A 25,562-nucleotide genomic window follows, 5' to 3' on the forward strand; every position below is an offset into this window, starting at 1 on the left:
GTGTGTGTGTGTGTGTGTGTGTGTGTGTGTGTGTGCTGTGTGGTCATGCTTCTAGCTTATTTATGGCACTCTGTCCTTTCAATCCATTTCCCACTTTTATCCGTGCCCCTCTTCCAAAAGGGATTAAAATACACTCCAGTCTTTCTTGCCTCCTCTCTCGACTCTGCAACTTAACGTGTGCACTTTGCGCAACTCCTTCTAAATCTTTCCTACTCTTATTTTTTTAATGCACACCTTTTTCTTACCTTGCCTTTTCTCTTTCTGTTTACTGCTGTGCTTTGCTTGGTGTAGAAGAAGAAGAAGAATGTCTCGTACACAGGTACCAAACTCTATTGCTTCTCATAAGAAGCAGGAAATACGAGGTCATTTTGTCTCCCTTAAAACACACAGTTTTATCCTAAACATGCAATAAGGGATGATCGTTCATCCCATAGCCATTTTCTTTCCTTTTGTCTTAACAACCTCCAAAAAATATTTCTCAAGAGAATAAATTAGGATTTCCCAATTCCTGTTGGAGAAATACACAGAATAGAAATATAAAGTTGGATTATAAATTACCTTTCGATGAGAAACGGAAGTTACTGTCGATATGACGGAAACATAAATGGGTGCGTGGGGGTGGGGAGGGGGGTGCTGCTTCACCACAGCGTTTCTCATCTTTGCTTTTGCCCTGGCAATGCCATTGATGCATGTTTTCCACCTTAGCAACAAAAAGACAAAGCTGCCATCATTTCATGATTGACTTTCTGTGGCTTTTCAACCTTCACATTCTTTTTATTCATTTTCCAATCACGTCGCAAATGAATTTGCACCCCCCCCCCCCGCCCCCCTCCTACAAAAGCCGTTATTTTATTCGGTCTTCTTTTCTCCGTGTCCTATTTCTTCTGACTCTGAAATCCTCTTTCCTCTGCAGAGCTCCGGCCAGCAGATCCCTGTGGTGGTTGAAAGCTGCATCCGCTTCATAAACCTTCACGGTGAGACAATTTGCATGACTGGCCATAAACCATGCTGGGAGAGCTTCTGCGGACTTTAAAACGAGCGCATGTCGTCATCATGATGTCAGCCCATTGTGTTCTCTATTTCTACCAGCAGTAGAAGTTAGTCCCAGTGGGATCATACTTCACTGTAGAACCAATTTCTTATTGAGAACCTTAATGCACAAGTTAAAACAATAAAAGAGTGTGTGTGTGTTTTTCAGGTCTCCACCATGAAGGAATATTCCGAGTTCCTGGGTCACAAAGAGAAGTTAATTTGATCAAAGATGCTTTTGAGAGAGGTAAGTCTAGGAGGAAAAAAGACAGAGTCAATCAATGTACAATATGCTCCTAAATGATTGATTTGAACTGATATTATACTCGGCATCTTTTTATATGCATTTTTTCTTTGTTAATCACAAAAGATTAAGAGATTAAGTACTGCAAACCATTAATGTAATAAAACACACTGTGTGGACCCTCGTCTTGATGAGAAAATGAAGACTTGGAACGAACACAAATGTAATGTTTAGTCTACTTATATTGTGTATGTATTATGTTTGGGAAGGTGCATTTTCCTATACAAACTAGTCAAAAAATTTAAAATGCCCGAGTTGATTTTAGAGCTCGTAATGCATCATTTTGAATCTAGTTCACGCTCAGAAAATGAACTAGTTCATTGGATTTTTTGTTTGTTTGTTTGTTTGTTTTGTGTGTTCCAATATGTTGCGGTGAGCAACCCTCATAATACTGGCATTTCCCCATTGTTGCCACCCCTTCAGTCCACTTGAGTAAACAGCTGCATCTTTCACCCTGTAGTATCAACAGGGGAAAAATGTTTTTTTTTTTTTTTTTAATATATGAAGAATTGAAACAAACATGACTAACTTGATTATAACAAGTGCAAATACAATCTCAGGCTTACCGTACGCTTCGGTAAGAAATTAGCTGTCACTACAGCTCGATCCCTGAACACATTGCAACTAACCGCCCCAGTTTTCAGGTGACCTGAAAACCGCGACCGACCTGCGACCTTTTTGTCGGCAACCAAGACAGATTTCCATTGAGAGCCAACCACCACATGCTCTTTTTTTCCCCCTGCAAGCTGCAATTATGCTTTTTACATTGCGATGGTGGTGGCTTGGCACCGTATTTTCCGCACTATTAGACGCTTTGGAATATAAGGCACACCTTTTATGAATGGCCTATTTTAAAACTGTTCTCATATATAGGGTGCACCGCATTGTAAGATGCATCGAATATAAGCTGAAATAGTGGCTTCAGTTGCGCTATGCATCCACTGGATGGAGCTATGCTAAAGGGAATTCAATACAATACAGCTTTATTTATACAGAATGTCCAGAAGCCATTCACAAACGTCTGATTAAGCGCGGTCATAAAAATGCTCATGATGCCGAAACACATGACGTTCAGTTCAATGCCCCTTTCTGGCCACAAAACAAGGTGCTTTGGGTGGCTCTCCAATTCTGAATTATTCACTGAACTTGTGTTGATACACATTTTGTATATCATGCCGAAATCTCTATCTCCCCGTGTAGGAGAAGACCCTCTGTCAGACAGTGAGTGTGACTTGGATTCAGTGGCTGGGGTTTTGAAGCTTTATTTCAGGGGCCTCGAGCCTCCACTCTTCCCCTATGAGAGCTACTTGGAGCTGCTGGAGTGTGTCCGTAAGAGCCCACTCGATTCTGTACTCTTCGTTTGCAGATTCCGATCATCCTGCGCTTCAACATTGTTGTTACTTTTTAGCTCCTGAAATTTCTCACACACAATTCCACCTCCTTACCCGACATGTACTGGTACTGAAGTCGCAGTCAATTGTGTCGACAAATCTCCAATCTGGCACTGTGGGAACAGCTCCTGGCGGCTCATTATCACGAGCGGCGCTGGTCCCAATCCTATAAATACTAATGAAGTGACTATGACACCTCATTACACTAATTTAGTCACTATGTTTTAATAGTAATGGGAGTTTTACTTTTGAAGGAAAAAAAAGTTAAAGCACCACAAGAGTCTTCCAAGAAAGGTTTCAGATTGATACAGCTATATTCCCATAATTGTATGGCATTAGTCTTGTACTATTTAAAATACAGTGGTACATGTTCAAAGGATTGTTAAAAGCTGACAAAAGCAAATGTCCTTGGATCAGTTCTTTACAAAACGCCAGGCAAAAACCATTTCTGAGAGAGGACATGAACGAAAGAGGGCGAAAAATGATGAGGGCGCCGTTAAAAGTTAAATGACCGTCATTTTTATTCTTTACTCTATTCGTTGTTTTTTACATGATGCACAACTCTCATTTAACATGTATTTATTAGATATTTTGATGCATTTTTATGCTTTCGAAAACATTTATGTCTGAATTTTGGGAGTGCTTGGAACGGATTAGGGCATTTACATGGAAAACGCGTCTCTACTTACAACATTTTCTAGATAAGACATTTCTACCGACACTGATTAATTTCGTAAGTAGAGGTCCCACTGTACAATTGTCTGTTCTCTATTTAACCCTTTCAGGCATAGTGGTTACTACAGTGGACAGCTTATGATGTTACCAGGTTACAGGGTGCATGAAAGGGTTAATACAAGGGAGTGATTTCACAATGTACCGGTAATTAATGCGTTTAAACCAAGTGGCCCATACAGTAGGTACGCATTCGTTTGTCATTTAAACATTCAGGGCGTGGCTGGCACATGCCATTTTTTTCCCACTGGTCCACTATAAGACATTCAATAATTGGCCATGCAGAATTTGTGATGTGACAAGGAAAAAGAATAAACTGAATCTGATTTTTTTTCCCCCAAAAACCTTGTTGGCTTTTCCTGGTATTTAGACAAATGGGTCGGCGTCCCAACATTTTATTCTCATCAAAAGATTGCGACTGCAGCAAATTGAAATTTATTTTATTTGTCTGATATTATTCTTTCCTCTTCCTTCCTCCCATTTTCATTCAGAAATCGAAGGTATGGTGGACAAAGCGGCACAAATCAAATCAATTGTCTCTGCCTTCCCACGACCTCTCCTCATCATAATGCGATACCTGTTCGCATTCCTCAATCAGTGAGTTAACACATGAGAGGGTTAAAAAAAAAGTTGTAAGATATTGGACAGAAAACATAATTACTGTAGAATTATTACATCCAATATATTTTTTTTATGCATTACTAGTAACTAAAACAGTACCTCAACATAGCCATCTGTTGTGTAAAACCAAACTTGAATTAGCTATGTAGCTTTTTTTTTTTCTGACAAAATATCTTTGTGGATGTTTGATTATTTTTGCCGCCTGTTTTGGGAGTACTGTTTCATTTGTGCGTGTCTTCACAGCGTGACTCAGTACAGCGACGAGAACATGATGCAGTCCTACAACCTGGCCGTCTGCTTCGGCCCGAGCCTGCTGAGGGGAGTTGATTCGGATGATGCCGTTGCTCAGCAGCCACAGGTCAATGACCTTGTCAAAACCATGATCCTTCAGCATGATGTCATATTTCCCGGCCAGTCTGAATTGCCAGGCCCGATTTATGAGAAGCACATGACCCTTGAGCAGGAGTATTGGTAAGGGATATCATAGAAATGTCATTTAAAGTGTGTTTTTTCATTCCTTGAGTTTCCCATTTTTTTCCCTTACTGTATGCGATGTGTGTGATGTGAGTGACAGAATTTAATATCCGGTTTGAGATGGGGTTTCAAGTATGTAAAGCAGCTCCATTCTTTGGCTTCTCCGCTGGCTTATTAAGTGAAGTTGATGCCACATCAAAGACATTTCTTGGCAGCCGTTTGCAAGCAATGTTCAATTTTTGTGAGGGGGGGAAAATCAGTCATTCATAATATTGTCATTCTATTTTGACACTGCTCCGTGTCATTGTCGTCTACCAAGAGATTCGCAGTCAATCAACGAACAAAACATGCCGCTTGTTTGGGATGGCTGAGTTTTTCAATGTTTGACATCCCCCCAAAATATGACTTTTGAATTAAACCAATGGGGGAAAAAAACACACAGCATCTAGTGCACTGTGCAGTTAGTTCCAGGAAACAAGATCCATGGCTTTGAATATTTGTACCATATTTTCAACACTATAAGGCGCACCTGAAAGCATTCTATTTCCTCAAAAGCCGACAGTGCGTCTTATAGTCGGATGCGCCTTATATATGGTTCAATAGTCAGATTTCTGCGACTTATTTTAAATATTCTGTAAAGTGCTTTCTAACAGCTTCAACTTCGTGAAAGCGCTCTATCAACAAAGCTGTATTGTATTGTATTCCTTGCGCATAGCTCCATCTAGTGGATGCATAACACAACCACAGCCACTACTGTAGCTTCTATTCTATGCACCTTATAATGCGGTGCGCTCTATATATGAAAACAGTTTTAAAATTAATTGAAGGTGCGCCTTATACTCCGAAGCGCTTTATAGTGCGGAAAATACGGTAATGTTTTCATACACTGTGTATTTTTTAAAGCCACTTGTAAGTTGTGAAATGAAAAAGTGTGGACTATTCTCTTTTGACCAATCAGCAACAGAGTGTTCAACAGCGGTCATACATTCATAGCATTAAAAAAAAAATTTGATGACTCCAAATAGCTGGCTTTATGAACCCTTTCAGGGACAGCGGTTACGACAGTGGACAGGTGGTCATTTTATCAGGTTACAGGGTGCATGAAAGGGTAATTTATAAGTTTGAAATGATTACTGGTATAATTTGGGCTATTTTCAAATAGAGCTGTCATCTGTATAATGCAGCAAGCATTTTCAAAATTACATGAAAAGAAACGTGAGGTATCATGCAAAAGGAGGCCTGTGAGTGTGGTTGTATAGCCAGAAGAGGAAAATTCCCCAAACTCACCTTTTGGTTTGTCTGTAGTGAACCAATCACAGAGGAGGGAGATGGAGAGGCTGAACATCTACCAAGTGAGGATGGTGAGAACACACACACGCCTGCATGCACACAGTTACAGTTACAGATGTGACAATAAATAGAGCTTCCCTGCGATCCTTTTTGGAATTAGGTTTTAAAATATGATAATAAATGAAAAGCATTCTGTGTGGGGGTATTTTTTCCATGTCCTGCGCGTACAGAGTGGGAGGCCGTGGCAATGTTCGACTATGTGGCGAGGTCACCAGCAGAGCTGTCGTTCAAGCAGGGAGATCTCCTTACTCTTCATAGCAAGGCCTCTTCTGATTGGTGGAGGGGTGAAGCAGCAGGGGTCAAAGGTCTTATCCCACACAAGTACATCAGTGTCTTGGAAGGGTGAGCAAGCACCCTTTACAACTAAGACCACATGATGTTTGTTTCTTTTTCTACTTTTTTTCATCTCGCAAAAACCACAAGACAGGATCAGAAATGAAAAAAAAGGAATGTTTGGTCTTCTCACCTGACAGGAAATCTCATCTCATACTAAAACTTTATATTGTGATGGTAACGTTTCTTTTCTCCTCCTGCAGGTCAGAGAGAGGGAAAAGAGAAGAAGGAGGAGGTGGCAGTGGAGGCAGTACTGGAAATTTGTCAACAGAAGATCCTCATACAGAAAACACTGTTCGGTAAAACACACACGCACACGCACCACTCACACACACACACACACACTGACATGCACACATTCACATTCCGCAATGTTTTTTCAATGTTTATTATTTCCAAAACCTACTCTTAATATCAATAATGTGCAAAAAAACCCCAAAACAATTCTATCACATCAATGTAATTTGAGCAAATGTATTATTTCAGAAGTTTCTATCAAACTGGTAGCCCTTCGCATGAACCATGACCCAAGAAGTCGCGCTCAATTTCAAAAACGCCGCGCTAGCTGATCACAGATAAAGTATACCAGTAATGCCATATTTAGGATATTCTTAAATGGAATATTTAAGAATATTTCCATTCTGCTTAGAATATATTTTAGAAGACCTTCCCTTCACAATGGATCAGTTGACTGTTGAATTATACATTCAGTAAGTCCTATATGTCTGAATTTCATTTTCAACTGTTGTACATTAACACCACCATCAGGAAATATTTGATGTACTCCATTTGGCAAACATTGTGGAAATTGTTCTGGAAATAAATGTCAAATATAAGATGGGAAATGAGTACTCTGAACTACAAATAATATATACTTGCATGTATTAGTAGCACCATACAATAAAGTAACAGAGGCTCTGTCAGAACTCATAATTTTTGTTCTGACAGCATTCCTGTTACTTTTGAGCCCATCACAAATTTTGTACATAATTAACAGTACATGCAAATATTCAGTTTCGCCCCAAATCATATCAGTTGAAAATTTCTAACATTCCTTTGTGTGCTTTTCGACAGGATGCGGGTGAACAGCGATGGTGCTTCGTTGCCCGGGCGACAGCGAGGAAGTGATGGAAGCCCTGGTCAAAAGCCACCCGCCTCCCCGGCTGCACGTCACCTTCCAGTGTAAGTCGGACTTACACCTCAAGCTTATAAAATAAAATAAAAATAAATAAAAAATCATGTTTCAATTGAGTCATCAAGTAGTTATGCTGCTACAAAATATGACGTGAAGCAGCAATGTTCTGAAAATAAAATTGGGGAGCACCAAGCACTTCTAAAGGTCCCATGCCACACCGATTTTTTTTTTTTTTTTTTAATCTTTGATGTCCTTTTATCATGTTTGCAAGATCATTTGAGTTGAAAATGCCCAGGATGCCCTTTTTCAAATATTCTAGTTGGTCCAAAAGACTTGACAGATGAGACGATTGGATTTCTCATGAATATGTGATCTGCAAATGAAATTTGCTTGGTTTTGTTTGCTATTCTCTTTAATTTGAAGATGGAAAACAACTTTGCTCTGATTGGCAGCATGCTATATCTTAGCGGCTTGGGGAAGGATGATGCATTTTTCGTCCTTTGTTGTTGGCTCTTAGTATCATTGTGAAGCAGAATCCAGCAAGCGTTTCAGTGTTCGGCCACTAGTAAGAAACATGAGCTGGGTTTAGACCCCAGGTGTCAAAGTCTGGTCCTCGAGGGCCGCTCTCCTGCATGTTTTAGATGTTTCCCTCTTCCTCCTGGTGTTAGTCTTGCACTACTGCTATGCTGGCACACAAACATAAAAGCCAACAAGATGCTTGTCCACCCTCAGGACTCTATTTTTGTGACCAGTGTCTGGCATGAGGCGCAGTCTAAATCTGCGCAGGGGCGGGTGAGACCTTGTTTTGGTATTTTTACAGACGCCAACTAGATTCATCGCCAAAAGGAACTGGCTACTCTCCTTCTCTTTAAAATGGGCGCTCGAGGGGCGCACAGTCCTTGACGTGGCAGAAGGAGAAACTGATTTTCAGAGACCGTGCAGGAGGTCATTTATAAGGAACTACCAGCAGACCTCCATGGGTCAATCGTGTGAAGTTGGCGAGGGAGATAATAGATTTTTGTGGTAATTTGAAAATGATCCTCGGTTAGGGAACAATGACATAGACGACACAAATAATTATTTCAAGCATAATTCATGCTTGAAATAATTCATAATTTCAGTTATGAACTATAAATTCATAACTGAAATTATAGTTCAGCTAACAGGAACAGCAATGCACATCAGATTATTTTCTGAGTTAACACAATTACTGCCCCAAAGGCCAATGACAAAATAAGCACAAACTGTTAGAATGACAAACTATTAAAAAAAAACTTTTATTCCTAAACATTGTTTGACATCTAAGTTACATAGTCAGTGATTAGACCACCAATAAGACACAATGTTTGTGTTTTGGGTTCTTGAGGAAAAATTAAAGAAGAAAAACTGCGTTTGTGTCTCAGGTCTCAGGAGCGAAGACACACGCTGGACACTGTGAGACAGGCAGGTTTCAAACCTGTGGACAGACCTGCGTTTGTTCAGGCAGACAGGACATCAGCTGACAAGGTTGGTCGCTCAATTGAACCGATTGCTTGTTTTCTCAGAGTCAAATCATATTTTATTTCTCTTTTCGTCATTATCTACTTTTTACACTAAATATTTAGGCATATGTTAGATGTACAGTACCGTATTTTCCACACTAAAAGGCGCACTGGATTATGAGGTGCACCTTCAATGAATGGCCTATTTTGTAATTTCTTTCATATATTGGACCAGGGGCACCGCCTTATAAGACGCAATCTACAATGCATCCGCTAGATGGAGCTCCGCTCAAGGAAATGCCAACAGAACACTCCACTACACCCTGATTTATATCGCGACGATCAGATGTCAGTAAAACTTATTTCATAAAGCAGCGACACAGTTCACTTAACGACCAGCAAGTTATAACATTGACTCGTTAACGTTGAACTCTCTTGCCGCTGCTCTATTTCCGTGTTCAACTGCAAAACCAATCGCCTTAAGTTTAAACTCTGCGTTGACAGCATGTCTCTAGCAAGGAGCCATTTTGGGGTTGACATATTACCGTAATGACCATACACAAGGCGCATTGGATTTTAAGGGGCGCTGTGAGCTTTTCAGAAAATGGAAGGCTTTTAGGTGCGCCTTCTAGTGCGGAAAATACGGTATATGTATGGCAACTCATTATATTTAGAGCAAGGTTGACCGAACGTTTTTAAAACGAGAGCTATTTCTTTGGTCCTGATTCATGCAAAGGGCGACAAGTTTGAAACACACCTCTGAAAAAATGTATTTGCTCAAATAGCCTTTAATCACTTGTTATCATGTGTTTTTTATTCATATTGAATTACATTTATTCATGTGAAGACACTGATCATATTCATGATTTCTCTGAAACTGATTCAAACGAACCCGCAACACTTTTATTTCTTGAAATCTCTTCCGGCATTCACATTTTCAAATGATCACTTCGACCACATTTCTAGAATATCACAATGTCGATGAGCTATGTTTGGAGCAGGTCCACAGGCTACTTATGTGGTTCTGGGCTGGACCACCTTTACTTACTCGGCAGCGTCCCCTCTTCGCCCAGCCGCGGCAACAGAGGTGGGATGTCCCGCGAGCGCCACATTTCTCATGCCCTCACAGCGAGGCCGACTCCCACCCCCTCGCAACTCCCCGCCCGCCAAGCCAGCCAGTCTCGCCCTGACTTGTTGATTCTGCCAGTATACTTGTCTCAATGATTAAGCCCGGCAAGTGTGAGTACATACGCCCAGTAGCCTGAACTAACTGGTCAACCTTCCAAGCCTTTTGTATCATCGCAAGCACTCACCCCTTGTGGCTCTCCCCATCTGCCGTCGTGACAGCCGCCGCTACGATCCTGTCAGCATCGCTGCGTAAACAAACAAGCACCCGGGATCAGTCATGTGATGTTGCGTACAAGTCCGCGATTGGTCCGCGCATCCGGCAATGATATGATTGACTGATAAAAATAATGGCAGAAAAATGTGGAATTGAATACCTTGCAATATAGGCTCTTGGGCTTTAAGCTACGCATCTTTGAGCGGGCTTCATGACTAAGTGACTGACACAAAGTTCAACAAGTGGCAGACTAATTTGAAAGTACTGAATTCAGATTTCTTTCTAATAGTCCCTCTCTTGGCACACACTAGAATTACGGCCACAGCGCTGCTCAGAATCGCCTGTGGGGTGGTCAACTCATGCCAAGAATGTGAAATGATTGATTGAAAATCACCAATCACCACCATTTAAAAAAAAGATTCTGATAGGCCTCTGACTTGTGTACTACCACGGCCTCCAGCCCAGGTAGGTCCGTTGGTAAAGGCGGTCCTGGTGCCCCTGATGTAAAATACTTATTTGCTCAAATTAGGCAGTAAAACATCGTAAAAAGTTTTTCTTCTGGGGGAGTGGCCTTAAAAACGTTCCCTAAATACACGCATAATCTCACACGAAGCCCTCCTAGACAAGTAGAAGCAGGATTTTCTCTTCCAACAGGTGTCATGACCAGGCATCTCAATCCTTTTTTTCCATACATGTCTGAATACTCTCATTCATTCAGGTCGTTTTATTGTAAGCGCATTGAAACGATCGCAACTGGACTGTTCCGATTGTCTTAGCAGCCATTTTTGTCTCTCTTCCAAACAAGCAAGTAAACAGTCTTCACAAGCCTCCGCACCCACTGTTACAACTAAATGCAGTACGTATTAATGAGGATGACCGCTGATTTTACCATTTGCTGTTTCCAAAACAGTGATACCATTCGTATGTGCCTCTAACTTAGAGCATAAATACTTTCCAGGCTGACATTCAGGCAAGGGCTGTCCTGTCTTGCTTCTGCACATGATCTGATAAAGCCTGCTCAGATGAGAGGCAGAATGTCTGCCAAGACAATTCGAACGGTCTGTTTCGCAATCGAGACAGTGCCCTGAGGATTCTGTCCAGATCGTTTATCAATCAGTGCAGATGTTCTCCTTCAGGCTGTACTTAGTGCAGAACGTAAAGCAAGCAGAAGAGAAGAGTTTGTCATCTTAGATGTAATGCTCCATTTCCTGTTTTGATCCCATTCTGGCCCCGCCCCTCTGCCACTCTCAGGAGATGATCAGTCGCCAGATGAACTCTGTGTTTAAGGAGCTCTTGTCTCGACAACCTTCCATGCAGCCGCAAACTCTCGCAGCCGTGGCTCCCCCCGGTCCTCCTCCTTCTTCCTCCTCCTCCTCCTCTTCCTCTCCACTCCCTCAAGTTGCCCCCACTGCCAGAAAAGTGGGCTTTGGTATCCGAGGACGGGCCCTTTTCCGTCCGGTAGAGTGACGTACCCTAAAACTGGATGGATGATTGAAAGTATAGATTTAAAGCTTGAGAAAAGAATACGGTGTCATGCATTCTGGGAAAATCTTGATTTATTTTTAGGATAAATGTACATACTTACATTTGTGCCATCTCATAGTGCCACACGGTGCTGTTTTGCAGTATGTCTTGTGTGATTTTTCAGCTGCTTTTGGTCTTCTTTTTTTCCAAATATGTAAAGCCAGTTTTGGTCTCCCTTTTTCGAAAATAAGGCATGTGTTCTGTCTGTTATGAAGGAATACTAGGGCCATGCTGAAGAGAAAAAAATGGTAACATGACAAAAAGCAAGCTTGAAATTTTATCAGAACAAAGTGAGACTACAGGAGTAAAATGTGTGTTTACAGGCCCCACTCGTCAATAAATTTTTACAAATCAGAAATGTAAGTAAACTATACTAAATGAATTTTTTAAGAGTGACTCTGAATCTTCCCAGCTTTTATTCTCAAGCAGATCAGGTTTTCATAACCGTGGAAATAATAATAATAATAATAAGTCATAATAATGATACTCATAACGATAATAATAATAATAATACCTGTAATATATTTATTTAATAATACTTATGACTAAAGAGTTAAGATTCAGCAACAGGTGCATTTTTTCCCTGAAATGTCATATTTGAATTACAATGCATGGCACAAGCTTTTACAGGTCAATTTTGAAAACAAACCTGATGTGCTAGAACATTTTTGAAATCAGCTTTAAAAATATGTTTGGAGACACATAAAGCCATCTGATTAAAATTTGTTGTTAGCAAGCAGTATTTATAATGGAATATGATAACTTCATTCATATACAATTATGAGCCTTTGTCATACATTGGAAAGAAACCAACTTTAGATGGTAAAATAACTGTTTTCAATATAACAACTTTTGGTTTTTGTAATATGATCTATTTCTCATAAATCACAATTTTATTCTCAAAATATTGCCTGTTTACCTGTAAGTCTTTGACTGTATTGTCGTAGCAGTATTTTGTTTTCCTTTCAAGTATGGCCCTGATACTCCCTCCTTATTTTCAGTGATGTGAATAGGCCTGTCACGATAACAAATTTTTCGAGACAATATATTTTCCCCAAAACGATCACGATAAACAATAGTGTTGTTGTGTTTTTTAATGTCACTGCTATGGTGATGACGTTAGGACAAAAAAAATTGGATTACATCATTCTGAAGTGCGTTTAAGTGCATTTGTGACTAAATTGAGAGTAGGCAAGATCGTTATTTCATTACAGTATTCATAGTTTTTAAAATATATTTTTGCTTACTGCTGACCCGTTTGAAATTTGTCATCAAAAGTAGGTACCTTGGCTTGACAAAGGTTGTGTTCCCTCCAATTTTATCAATATTGAGCAAAATAAAAGCCCGAATTAATAAATATCAAATGCACCTGGTCTGCCATGTTTGTATGTATCGTGACCAGCGAGCTGAAAGCTATCTCGACGCACCAACATTGGACAGATACAGACTCGTTACGCACTTGAAACGGATACAGTATCTGGTGCCGGTTGCCAAATTTCTTTAATTCCCAGTGGGTGTAACAAATGTTCACAGAACCAGTAGTGCATAAAGAAGCCATTAAATACTACAAAGAGCAATGCGCATGGTTGCACCCGCTAGCAATTAATGCTACTTAACTATTATCAGCAATACCATACACTGTCACGGCTCATTAATAAATGAGAAATAGACTCGCATATTCCGATTAAGAAATAATTTTTACAGATATGAACCAAACAAATTAAATGGGTTTCAGAAGCTATTCAATCATAGCGTTTATATATATATGTATATTTCTGTGTGTGGGTGCTAAATTAACACGGTGACGAGCAGGTTGACTGACAGAGGCAACGAAGAAGCGCATGTGAATGTTCATAACAATATGTAAACAAACACGCATGCAAATTGCCATTTGTCGACTCCCAAAAAAAATCCTATCCTGTCCATTTTTCCTCATCGTGCGATAAATCGATATAGCCATTATCGTGACAGGCCTCGATGTGAAACAAATTGATTGACATGCTTCGTGTCAGCAAAAGACTGTCCTCTGGTGGCAAGTTTTGAAAATGCAACTTCTGTTCATTATTGAAAAAGGAAAAAAAAAAGCCAATCTGCGATTTGTGTCAAGAGTGCCTGTTATTTTTACAATTTCATTGTTCTCTTAATTTCAAGTCTTTTTACAATATATGACATGTAAAGGTGTTTCCATTGACATTGCTGTTTGTAGTTACGGTATGTCACAATATGAAATAGCATGCAGTGATTTGACAAACTTGTGATGGAAAAAAAAAAAACATTCCCTTTCATATGTGATACATGGCCGACAAGGCAAAAACTCAGGGCTTTGCAGAGTGAAGATGGGCTGACTCAGGTTTGCCTTTGAAAGAATTTAGTGGCTTTTCTTGGCTTCCTTCAAGCTGTGCAAAGAGCCAACACTGCCCTCATGTCAGCGGAGAACTCATGTGACTTCTTCTGGCTTTAACTGTGACTATGGCATCAAAGTTTAGCAAACTCACTCCGAACTACACTCACGCACACAAAACAAAGTCCACATATATATATACAGTATATATATATATATAGAGAGGGGGGGGGGGGGGGGGGCATCCGGAGAACACGACCAAGAGGTCGATAATGTTATCTACCGGTACTTTGATTCCACACATTTGAGATGGTTTTACATATATTGCAATCGTCTTCTGTTGTGTTTTCATCGAAACATAAATTTAATGCCGTTTCTTTGTTTTACAAAATGAAGGTACCCTTTTATTCAAAATTTCTGTTTGATAATGTCACTAGATTTAAAGTGTAAAAGTACAGTGTATATGTGGCAAAAGAAACTATGATGACATTAAAAGATGAAACGATGATGACTTTTAAGGTGTTGTCAGTGTATTTAATGAAGATGTTTATGCAGTACGGCGGGCCGATTCCAGGGCCGGACCGACACCTGATGAATAGTTTTTCATTCTATGGACGTCCTGATGACCTGGATTCAAAACCAGCAGGGCTAAATTGGTGTTGGGGGAAGAGCGGCCTCCTCTCCCCCACGTGTTCGTTGAATTTCGGACGAGGAGAATGTTGGTAATCCAAATAAAGGCTGGAATCGATGAACATTTCCTTTGAAACTTTTAATAACGGAATATTCGGGGCACCCACGGATTACAGACAATGGCTGCGGGTCATGAGTGCGAAGCAGGAAGAGAATCACATTATTTTTATGCCATCAGAAGGGCGGTACCGAGACACAAAGTGTGATATAACTTTTCGTTTCTCCTAAACCGATTCTCAGCTTGGCGCATTCCAAAGTTTTGGGGGTTCAACAGATTTCTGATGGGGCTACACTCAACCGCCCTTTACCCACCCCAGCCCCGGTGTAGCGCCATCCCTGCTCACCCTTCATCCCCCAACCCTCATATCTCCTGTTGATGCTGCCGGATACGCTCCACTAACTTCTTAACAATAACAGACCTGTGGATTACAATTGATGTTGAATAGGTGTAGGCCTTACACGTGCACGTAGCCATCTCGTCATCTTTAATGAGCTTCCAAAATCAACTGCGAATCAATGTGAGACTTGCTTGAATACACCAAGGCAGGATGAAGCTCATCACACTAGTGTAGCACAAGTAAAATGCTCATTTCTAATCGCGAGTGTGATCAGTTCCCTTCAGAAAGACCAAAGTAGATGGGTCATTTCAAAATGAGCCGCGGCTATTAACAGATTTTGGTGGGACACCGTTTTTTAGGGCCTCGAGAACAGGTGGTAATGCCACTTGCACCTCACATGTCTGCTAGAAGGATGTGTGTGTGGGCATGTATGTGTGCGCGTGCAGGAAACTCGACGGGATCAGATGATATCTCAACTGTGCCATGCTTGAGCATTCTTCCTGTGAGGGTGATGATGGCAAGCGACGACTGTATGGCGGAGTGCCCCATCAATGACACATACGAAGACGATGCGGCAGTGGAAGAGATCAACACTCTTCCTCCTCCCCCGGAATTTGCATCCAAGGCCGCAACTCCCGTGCTCAGTGCACATCCAGATGCACCGTGCGCAACGCAGACCACTCCCTCACTCGCCCAACCTGTCAACCGGGACCCTCGTGGTATCAACCAGCACCTAAAGGTCTCATATGTATTCATGTCATTCACTATGTGTCTGCATGTATTGAGGCATTCTGCTGCTCTATGTTTTTGCAGTGGCCTTGCTGCATGTAAAATTAAAATTCAAACAAGGTGATGTTTGAGTTATTAAAAAAAAAAATTTAAATTCTGTGGCACATCAATACCTGTATATGTATTTCGAATACACATAGGAGCAGACATGCGTTTCTACTGCTTCATGGTGACGAGTGATGAGTCCAGATAAATTTTTGTTGGTTCACCTTTTTACTTTTGAAATTTTGGATTCTGTAACTTTTTATAAATGTTTTAAAACTCTAATACATACTGTATACTATAAAGTTTAATATGCCTGTGACTGCCTGGTGGCCGGTCCAGAGAGAGCTCCGCCTCTGGACCAATGTCAGATGGGATGCAGCCAGGTTCTAAGCAAGCAAAATATTGGACACCCATTACTGAAAGTCATAACAACACAACATAGTTGTTTTTGTTTGCAGAATCAGCACATTAAATAAGCTAACTTGAATTATTAAATCGAATAAATAATTAAATTGTACATAAGTACATGTATATAATATCCTTATCCTGGTCTTCATCTGTGCCACGTTCCTTGACTTGCATGTTGTTTCTTGTGTTCAGATGGTGGTCAGTGATGTTCTCGTGGAGACAGCAGCACCTCATACCATTGAGCAAGTGTGGGTTTACAGTGCTGTTGGCTTTGAGAAGACTCGTGTGTGGACATATCGCTTCCTCTCCTTGTTGTTGGCTGTGCCCTTTGCTTTCCTCAGTGGCACATTCTTGGCTATTCTTGCCTGTCTGCAAGTTTGGTACAACTGTAGAACAGCACATTATTTACTATTTGTGACACTGTACTCTCAAACTAGATAGAGTAGAAAAGGGGTGTCCAAACCCGGTACTGCATGTTTTATATCTCTCCTGACCAGGGGCGGTTCTGGATCAATTTCACTGAGGGGGCCGGGCTGGGGCCAGGGGTTTTGATGGGTGGGCACATTCAACCCAGGGCCAAAAAGACAGATTCGAAATCTTATTTGACTTTTTATTTCTTCAGACTTTGAAATTGTAGTCATAACATTACAGTGATGAGAAAAAAACAGTATTAGGAGGGCTAAAATGTCTGCAAGCGTAACAATACGTCTGTTGAGAATATTCAAGCCAGGGGATGATATGGTACCAGCCTGCCGGGGACAAAAATTGCAAATACACTGAAGCTAGATGTTTTACATGCATATAATTATCCAAATTTTAAAAGGCAATGTCTTATATATTGATCCTGTTAAATAAAAATTAAAATAAAAAGGGAGACTAAAAAAGTTACACACACACACACACGCACACACAAACACGCGCGCACACACACGCAAATAGCACTCGTGTAGTGGTAATTTCCTTCTCTGCGGACTGCTTCTCATTTTCCCGCTCATTTTTAAATGGCGCAGCGCACTAAAGGGTCCGACTAGAATGTTAAATCACGCACTTTGGTTCCACCTTTCGCGTCGGCGACTCGGCACGACTGCGTAATCTGCGCTCGGAGGGGGGGGGGCACAGGGGGGGGCCAGAATCGGTGCTACAGGGGCACTGGCCCCCGTTGCCCCCCCCCCCAGAACCGCCACTGCTCCTGACTCCAACACACCTGACTCAAATGAGTGCGTGTGTGCGCGTGTGTGTGTTTGAGCAGAAACTCCTGAAATGACCATGTACAATTTGAAGAAACAAACTTGAAGGCTGCCCCTGCTATTTGTAGTTCGTAATTATTTAATAAATAAGATAAGAAAACCTTTATTTGTCTGACAATGGAGAAATTCGCAATTTACATCAGCAAAATTTGGAGGGAAGAGAGTAGAAAACCATGAAGTATTTGCATGCACAGAATAACTGTACACAATAAATAATGATAATAACAATAATAATAATCAGTAATTTTATTCATAGTATACACTATATGTTTAGGATAAGTCGGTTGAAAAATGGATGGATGGACGGGATGTTCCTGGAAAATATTTATATTCGGTGCGTTGGATCGTCTTAATTACGAGCTTTGATCAGTCCGTGAACGCAACCTGTCGCCTACCCAGCATGCATCTTGCCGTCGCCATTTTTATTGTTGTGTTCTGCGAGCAAGAATAGTTTACGATTGCGGGGGGGGATCCTTGTTGTTGTTGTTGTTGATATTGTTTTTACACATTCGTGTGTATATCATTCTGTGACATTTGCATTCTTTACTTTTTTGGGAGTAACATTTAAAAAAAGAACAAAGCAACATGGCACAATACAAAGGAGCCGCCAGCGAGGCTGGGAGAGCTATGCAGCTAATGAAAAAACGAGAAAAGGAGAGGGAACAACTTGAACAACTTAAACAGAGGATTGCAGAGGTTTGCAACCCGTACACTTAGATAGTAGCCATTGTCTGAAATGTTTCTGTTTGCTGTATAAGGGTGCTTTAACTCTTGCTACCGATCCACAGCCATGTGTGTTTCTCTTCTCCATTGTATGCTTCTGGCAGGACAATATGGTCAAATCCAACATTGACAAGAAGTTCTCAGCTCACTATGATGCTGTGGAAGCAGAGTTGAAGTCCAGTACCGTTGGTATGTTAATCAGTATTCACCTAACAAGTCAAGACATTGTTCCGCACGCGCCTTCATCTAAAAAAAAAAATAAGTGGCGGATTAAGTCTTAAAACAATGTACTGTAAAGACTAAAACGGATCTGGTTTTTGTCATGTCTAATGTCTTGATTAGGTCTGGTGACATTGAATGATATGAAAGCCAAGCAGGAGGCTCTTGTGAAGGAGCGCGAGAAGCAGCTGGCAAAGAAGGAGCAATCCAAAGAGCTCCAGCTGTGAGTTAAAACTCTTGTGCTGTGTATTCATGATGCAGCAATGATCCCACTTCCATTCGTTCTTTGCGTGGTGTTTGTCAAATTGTTTATCACGTTCTTATCACTTTGCAGCAAGCTCGAGAAGCAGAAGGAAAAAAAGAGGAAAGAAGAACAGAAAAGGAAGATTGCCAGTTTATCGTTTAATCCTGAAGATGACGGTGAGGATGAAGAGGAGGAGGATGAAAAGGAAGAGGAAGAAGACGACGACGACGAAGAAGAAGAGCAGGAATGTGAGTTCTAACTTAAGAATTGTTACAGTGCTTTGGATCAGGTCCTAGGTCTGTCCGCCATTTAATGTATACCGTATATTACATTAAAATCATTGGTTAGAATTCTGTGAATCTGGTCCAGGATTTTCGCAGTCATGAGAGCTAGCCAAATCATCACCGGCCAAAACATTAGGTACACTACCGTTTGAACGTTTGTGGTCACCCAGACAATTTCATGAAATTGAAAGCACACAAGAGTTCATATACATAGCCATTCAAAAGTTATGGATTCGCATAGAAAGGCGCTGTTTTTACCAGGTCATTGATTTCAGAACTTTATTTCTCAATAATTTAATCATTTTTCCACCCAGACTAATGTGACTATGGGCATAGGCACCCTTCCCTATCCCCCCCACAAGTAGCTGCTCGAGATGAAATGTGTCCTCGAGTAACTCGGGTACCTTAAATTAAAAAAAAAAAAAAGGACATTTTTTGTTTTTGTTTCAGGTAACAGGTGATTTGGTGTGTGCACCGTCATGTAGACATGTCAAGGAAGCTGTTAACATAATGTAACATGCCGTCAAATGACAAGGCTAACTTCAAAATAAAAATTTACCAAATGATACATTGATGCCAATACATTAACTTTGGTGTGACGTTTATTTTGAAATTGACCCACGGGGTGGTGTGACTGCAAGCTTGACTCGTCTTTTCAACAATTTGGCTTGCCTTGTCACAATTTTTATTGCCATTACATACTTGCTCCCAACATCAACACAAGACCAAAATAATGTTCAGTTGTTAACCAAGGACATAAAGACTAATTAATGATGCCATCATTGTATGAAAAGGGAGAATTCTCTAGCGTTTGCGGCCACAGGCTTGCAACAGGAAGTAGTCCGGCGGCTGTTGCTTTGCTTTCTTTCATTTCTTATTTTGCTTTCATTTCTTAAATTGCCCCGTTTAGATCTTGTTTTCCATTCATGTCAATGTAAAAAATAAAGTATCCTGCCTTATATTGCAAATGACACTTAAAGTTGTGTTTGTAAAATCTAAACAGGCATTTTTGACACTGAGTTAATTATATATATATATATATATATATATATATATATATATATATATATATACACACACACATATATATGCGCGCAAAGGTGTTTTACAAAATGAATAAAGACAAAATCAATCTGAACTGTTGAGTTTTTTTGGTCCGTTGCACCACTACTAGATACTAGAAATAGCAGAAAAACTTAGTGTTAAATGTCTTGTCTCTTTTCCCGAACGCACACGTTTGTGTTGGAATAAATACTCTACCTGTAGCTTTTGCAGAAATACAAGCCCAATTGCTTGGTCTATTTAACGGGCCTGTCATTTCCGTTATGAATTATTTGGGATTGTTTAATAATGAAAAAGCATTTTTCCGCTTGAGTAATTGGTGGCATTTTCATTTCTAATACTCAATTCTAATCTAATTTGATAGCTGCAGCCCGAATAGAAACGTCATTTTTTTGATTTCATAGAAGAAGTGTGTCTTCATTCTTTTCCTGTCATACACAACTCTTCTTGTATATAAAGACGGACATATCTTCTCTTCTAGATGTCCCCGTAAAGAAGAAGAAGCTTGGGAAAAATCCTGATGTGGACACAAGTTTCCTTCCTGATCGCGACCGAGAAGTATGCTTCAAGAATTATCCCGCATGCCCTTTTCTCACCAGTGATGTGCCATTGTAATTTACGAGACATTTTCCAGACGTGATCATTTGAAAACGTGAACACCTGCAGAGATGGGTGGAAACAGTGTTTGCATATTTGTATTTATCTGTGTTCAACTTTGTTTATTGAAATGATAATATTATGATTAAGTGTTGTGCAAATAAAGGTCCTTAACTCCACGATGATCTCTTTCAACGAATTCTGATTCCTTTTTGGTGTTCAGGAGGAAGAGAATCGTCTCAGAGAAGAGCTCAGACAGGAGTGGGAGCTCAAGCAAGAGAAGATCAAGAGTGTGTTTTTCAAATGCACCAAACACTCTCATCGACTTTTTGGCTCATTTACGGTCAGTTTTGTCCCAATAAAATATTTGCACATATGCATGTTTTTATCGCTCAGGCGAGGAGATCGAGATTACCTTCAGTTACTGGGATGGATCTGGCCATCGCAAGACCGTCAAGGTGTGGCACACTGGCCGCGCTGAAAAGCTCTGCCAAAGCTTTCCTCTATTCGTCGCTCTCATGCTCTCGTCGTGTTTTATTTCCGATTCAGATGAAGAAGGGAAACACGATCCAGAACTTTCTGCAGAGGGCCCTGGAAGTCCTAAGGAAGGACTTCAGTGAGCTCAGGTCAGAGGAGGAGATGACCTTGTTTGGTTTGTCGGGGTTCGTGTAAGGGGTCATGACTTGCTTTTTGACAACTGAACCGAATTTGTCAAGGGCGATGGCGGCTGGCAGCTCTTCAACTGTTTGACTTGGCACGGATGAATATTTCTTCCGTGCAACTTCAGTCATGATGACGAGTTGATGAAGCAATGCTGCGTGATTATGATTAGCTTCAGGAAATCAGAGGCATGATTGACTCCGTTTCCAGTAGGGCTGAACAATAACCGGTCATGGAATTCAAATGAACATTGCAGTTGGATAGAATTCAATTTTCATAATCGCAAAGGCTGCAATTGCATTTTGGTCAGTCAGAATGCTTGTCATTTTATTTAAACATATAATTTATGTATTTATTTAGTGTCTAGGTAAGGTTAGTCCTTAAGAATTGCAGTCCGCGCTAACATTTTTCCGTGAAACATGGAAAGCTGAAATAAAGCCACACATTTGTTTCCGTTTTTGTTGTAACCTGATTTATGATTTACCAGACCGATTTAGATTCACGCCACACTTGTTTGGTCAAATGTTGTGAAGTTGCGGTCGCAAACACCTCAAAGACTGCAAGCTAACATGTTTCGTCAGTTAGCAAAAGTAGCTAAATAAGTGTATGGCGTTCATTTGCCTTGGTTTGAAGGTCAGCCTAACCTGTAAAACCAAAACATTATAGCTATCATAAATCTGACACGAATTATTGCAATGCGGCTGCAGTTTTTCAAAAAGACACCAGAACAAAATAACCACATTAAATCGTAATGGCATTATCGAGGGGGGGGGGGGGGGGGTTGAAATAAACAATCGCAATTAGATTATTTTCCAAAAATTGTTGAGATGCCGGGTGATTCCAGGGCAATTGGACATTTGCTAAACAGAAGGAGGCCTTGTTCTCTGTGCAGGTCTGCTGGAGTTGAGCAGCTGATGTATATTAAAGAAGATTTGATCATCCCACATGTAAGTGGCCTAAATTGCTCCCTTCATTAGTTTACGACACATGAAATGGTTTCATTAAAAAAAGATAATGCCTTTAATACTTTGGAATTCTCACGCCCACCCCCCTTTCTGTCACATTTAGCATCACAGCTTTTATGATTTCATTGTGACCAAAGCCAGGGGCAAATCAGGTAAGCAGTCTTTGCGAAGGGCAACCAAAGATTTCGCTCTCGTATTGGATCTCGTTCTCCTGCCCAAGTGCTCATCACGTTGCGTGTGGTGGGTTTATTGTGAATTGAAGTGTGAGCATTTGGTGTTGTGGCTTTCCTATTTCATCGCACATTTTCTTCTGAGGAACCTTCCTACTCTTCTTTTCATCGCTTGCCTGCATCTCACACACACATACACTCCTGCACCGAAGAAAAGACACAATTTACGCTTGCGTTTTCCGTGCGCCTACATTTACGACTCCAATGACTGCGCACCCAACAAAGAAAAGCACATAGATCTACTGTCTGCCCTTATTTAGTAGACTTATTTGTTCCTACCCCAACAGGTCCTCTCTTCAGCTTTGACGTCCACGATGACATCCGCCTGGTCAATGATGCCACTGTCGAGAAAGATGAGGTAAAGACCATCGTGAGCAGGTTATAATGTGCCGGAATGTGTTTCTATTTGAGCTCGGTGCACAAAACGGGTCATTGAAAAACTTGAATGAAGTTCCTGAGTTGTTTTGAGAGTTTGTGGTCTGCAGTAGACACGGCAAAATGAAGATATTAGCCATCAAATATAATCGTTGCTATGTAAGATTCTTTCCAGTAAGAAATCTATTGGGTGGTTAATAGCGTTTTTTTTGTTGCTGTTGTTTTTGGCTATGAGTCCATCTAAATGGAACCTCGGAGCATCCAGGCTTTAAAAAGAGATCTTTCCAAGTCAACCTCCGTGCAATTGTGCTCTCTCTGTCCTTAAGTCTCACGCAGGTAAAGTCGTGCTGAGGAGCTGGTACGAGAAGAACAAGCACATCTTCCCCGCCAGCCGTTGGGAGCCGTACGACCCTGAGAAGAAATGGGACAAGTACACGGTGAGCTTTGGTTTTCTTCCGCAGGTCCTTGAGCGTCATTTCGAATTTGCATCCGCTATACAGTATGTCTGGCTCAGAGCTTGCATGTTGGTCAACCTCACTCGTTGTGCCCACTCACCAACAAGCAAATCATCTGCCCACGTGTACATTTGGAATATCCGTATAGTTCTGCAGCATTTGGAAAAAAAAAAGAAGTCTGCCACTGCACAAGTAAGCTCGAGTTAGTACACCTTTCCAAATTGCACCGGCAATGTTTTCAGTAATGGGTTAACATTCGTAACTTTCATGCAAGTGTAAAAATAAATGTAGCCACGTATGAGATCATTCAGACATATTGCAGGGTGATGGACACGACGCATCTGAATTGTCAACAAATTGAATTGTCACAAGTGTGGAAAAAAAATGAATACATACACAGTTCTCACTCAAAGTTATTGAGATTCAGCTTACGAGTGAAGGAGCCTAAGAGACGCTAAAAACTTTACAGGTGAACTAAGTCTAGGTTCACACTGCAGGCAAATCCAACTGATTGAAAATTGTTTAACATATGTGACCTGGATCAGATGTTTTTATTTTATAATTTTGTATAATTTATTATTATTATTATTGTTTTGTAATTAATGAACGTCTCAATTCAGATTTTTCTTTTTTTTTTTTTCTTTTTCAAATCCGACCTGGACCTCTGATGCGTTGCGGATATTTTTACAATACGACCGCAGTCAAAAGGACCTTGTCGCATATATCTGACCCAGACATCAGATGAGCTCCGCGCAAGTCGATGAAAGAGGACTTGGGAGGGAAATTGACTTTTTGATTGTCCGTAAATTTGCAAAGTTGTGACGTGTAACAGCATTGACCTGGTATCTGGCATTGATAAAAGCGGCCGTTTGTGATGGTAGTCGCAATTCATCCGCACAGACGCTTCATTCATCAATGCCGCGAATGACATGATGTAGTCTTTAGTGACCTCTCTAGGAAATGGGATCGAAAAGCCTCACCTAATTTCCGAAAATATTTATACCTCCGCTCACATCACTCCTCTGTAGATGTGAGACGACGCCCCAAAAAAAAAGAGCCCCTTCCACGTCCGTGGCAACTACGCGCTGGACCACACATTTCCTTCCGTAAACACAAAGTTGTGAATTATGTCGTCTCTTCTTCAGCGCATGCAGGTCACTTTGCGACCCATATGTTCACACACCGAGCGCACGCAAAAAGTTGGACTTCACTCCAAAATCTGAATTGAGCGTTAAGACCTGCAGTGTGAATCGAGCATTCGTGTTTCGGTACTTATTGTTCATTAAATCGGAGCTGAACATCCAACTCACAATTAGCCTTCTTGTAATGATGAACACTGTACAGTTCCTGGTTCAATCACGTTGTTGCTATTTTGACCTCATGAGGCCAAGACGACATCTGGCAGTTGGTCAACAGTACAGCCATTGTTGAGGCCTCAAACGGGATGTTCTCAGGGATAAAGTGGCCACTCAGCCGAGAGTGTATCACAAATAGTGTCATCTCCTTTACTTAAATGTGAATCACCCAGATAAAGTGTTCACCAGTCGGGCGATCGCTCACTATTCTGATGTTTGCCTTGGACATTTTCGAAGGATTGTTAAAAGCCGACAAAATGCCAGGCAAAAACCACTTCTGAGAGAGAATATGAAATAAAGAGGGCAAAAAACAATGAAGACGCAGTTCAAAGTTAAATGATCATCACAACTCTCATTTATTGTGAAATAATCTAATTATAACATACATTTGTTACATATTTTGATGCATTTTTATGCTTTAGGAAACATTTATGTCAGAATTTTGGGGGGGCTTGGAACGGATAAGGGCATTTACATGGAAAAACGCGTCTTTACTTACAACATTTTCTGGTTCAGAAATTTCTTCCAGAACCATTGATTTTCGTAAGTCGAGGTACCACCGTACAAGTCTGACTGCTTCAAATTAGCACTTTGGTTGGCATTCCAACATAACACCTCTTTCCCTCTGTTGTCTTTTTCCAGATCCGGTGAAGCTCAGTGAACTTTTCCTGTCTTCAAGCGTAACTCTACCGCGCCCTTCTACAGTTGGACTCTCTCCCTGTGATGCTTAAAAAACCCTCATTCATTACCTCCCATGTAAACCTGCTTTTCTAAGTGTAAATATTGCTTATTAAATTGTACCTGTCATGACACTTGGAGATGACCTCTTCTTATTGGCTGTAAATAGAGGATGATAATGCGTCTTGAGTCAGCCGTGGA

General features: G+C 40.8%; 2 protein-coding genes across 6 annotated transcripts in view; both read left to right on the plus strand.

Annotated features, from left to right (window-relative positions):
* The window catches only part of arhgap4b (Rho GTPase activating protein 4b), a 34,478-nt gene extending 18,734 nt beyond the window's left edge, over positions 1 to 15,744 (plus strand). For 2 of the 5 annotated variants that reach the window (XM_086108659.1, XM_086108669.1), the window contains exons 14-24: positions 914 to 974; positions 1,199 to 1,276; positions 2,534 to 2,662; positions 3,948 to 4,053; positions 4,321 to 4,548; positions 5,857 to 5,912; positions 6,072 to 6,243; positions 6,438 to 6,533; positions 7,309 to 7,416; positions 8,773 to 8,875; positions 11,444 to 14,575. In XM_086108659.1, the coding sequence (XP_085964785.1) occupies positions 914 to 974; positions 1,199 to 1,276; positions 2,534 to 2,662; positions 3,948 to 4,053; positions 4,321 to 4,548; positions 5,857 to 5,912; positions 6,072 to 6,243; positions 6,438 to 6,533; positions 7,309 to 7,416; positions 8,773 to 8,875; positions 11,444 to 11,659 (1,353 nt within the window). In that variant the 3' untranslated portion in view covers positions 11,660 to 14,575. Of the gene's footprint in view, positions 1 to 291; positions 320 to 913; positions 975 to 1,198; positions 1,277 to 2,533; positions 2,663 to 3,947; positions 4,054 to 4,320; positions 4,549 to 5,856; positions 5,913 to 6,071; positions 6,244 to 6,437; positions 6,534 to 7,308; positions 7,417 to 8,772; positions 8,876 to 11,443; positions 14,576 to 15,531 lie in introns of those variants that run through there. The other 3 variants (XM_086108687.1, XM_086108697.1, XM_086108678.1) reach the window with 3 other exon arrangements.
* A 2,173-nt stretch (positions 15,745 to 17,917) lies between these two features.
* fam50a (family with sequence similarity 50 member A) lies at positions 17,918 to 25,501 on the plus strand. The gene is made up of 13 exons (XM_086108710.1): positions 17,918 to 18,210; positions 18,342 to 18,426; positions 18,580 to 18,679; positions 18,791 to 18,948; positions 20,528 to 20,604; positions 20,867 to 20,933; positions 21,040 to 21,101; positions 21,193 to 21,269; positions 22,196 to 22,250; positions 22,372 to 22,420; positions 22,786 to 22,856; positions 23,200 to 23,310; positions 25,326 to 25,501. Exons 1-13 carry the CDS (start codon positions 18,100 to 18,102, stop codon positions 25,332 to 25,334), a joined length of 1,032 nt encoding a protein of 343 aa, XP_085964836.1. The 5' UTR covers positions 17,918 to 18,099; the 3' UTR covers positions 25,335 to 25,501.
* The last annotated feature ends 61 nt before the right edge of the window (positions 25,502 to 25,562 follow it).

Source organism: Hippocampus guttulatus, chromosome 1 (genome assembly GCF_054856545.1).
Source record: "Hippocampus guttulatus isolate MCC_2025c chromosome 1, RoL_Hgut_1.0, whole genome shotgun sequence".
NCBI classification, from domain to species: domain Eukaryota; kingdom Metazoa; phylum Chordata; class Actinopteri; order Syngnathiformes; family Syngnathidae; genus Hippocampus; species Hippocampus guttulatus.

What these genes read in the sequence shown, in the direction of transcription:
- fam50a (XM_086108710.1), top strand. Translation starts at nt 18,100, where the DNA reads ATGGCACAATACAAAGGAGCCGCCAGCGAGGCTGGGAGAGCTATGCAG. An exon ending in GTTGAAGTCCAGTACCGTTG is followed by an intron (nt 18,427 to 18,579) that starts GTATGTTAATCA and finishes TGTCTTGATTAG; the next exon opens with GTCTGGTGACATTGAATGAT. An exon ending in CGAAGAAGAAGAGCAGGAAT is followed by an intron (nt 18,949 to 20,527) that starts GTGAGTTCTAAC and finishes CTTCTCTTCTAG; the next exon opens with ATGTCCCCGTAAAGAAGAAG.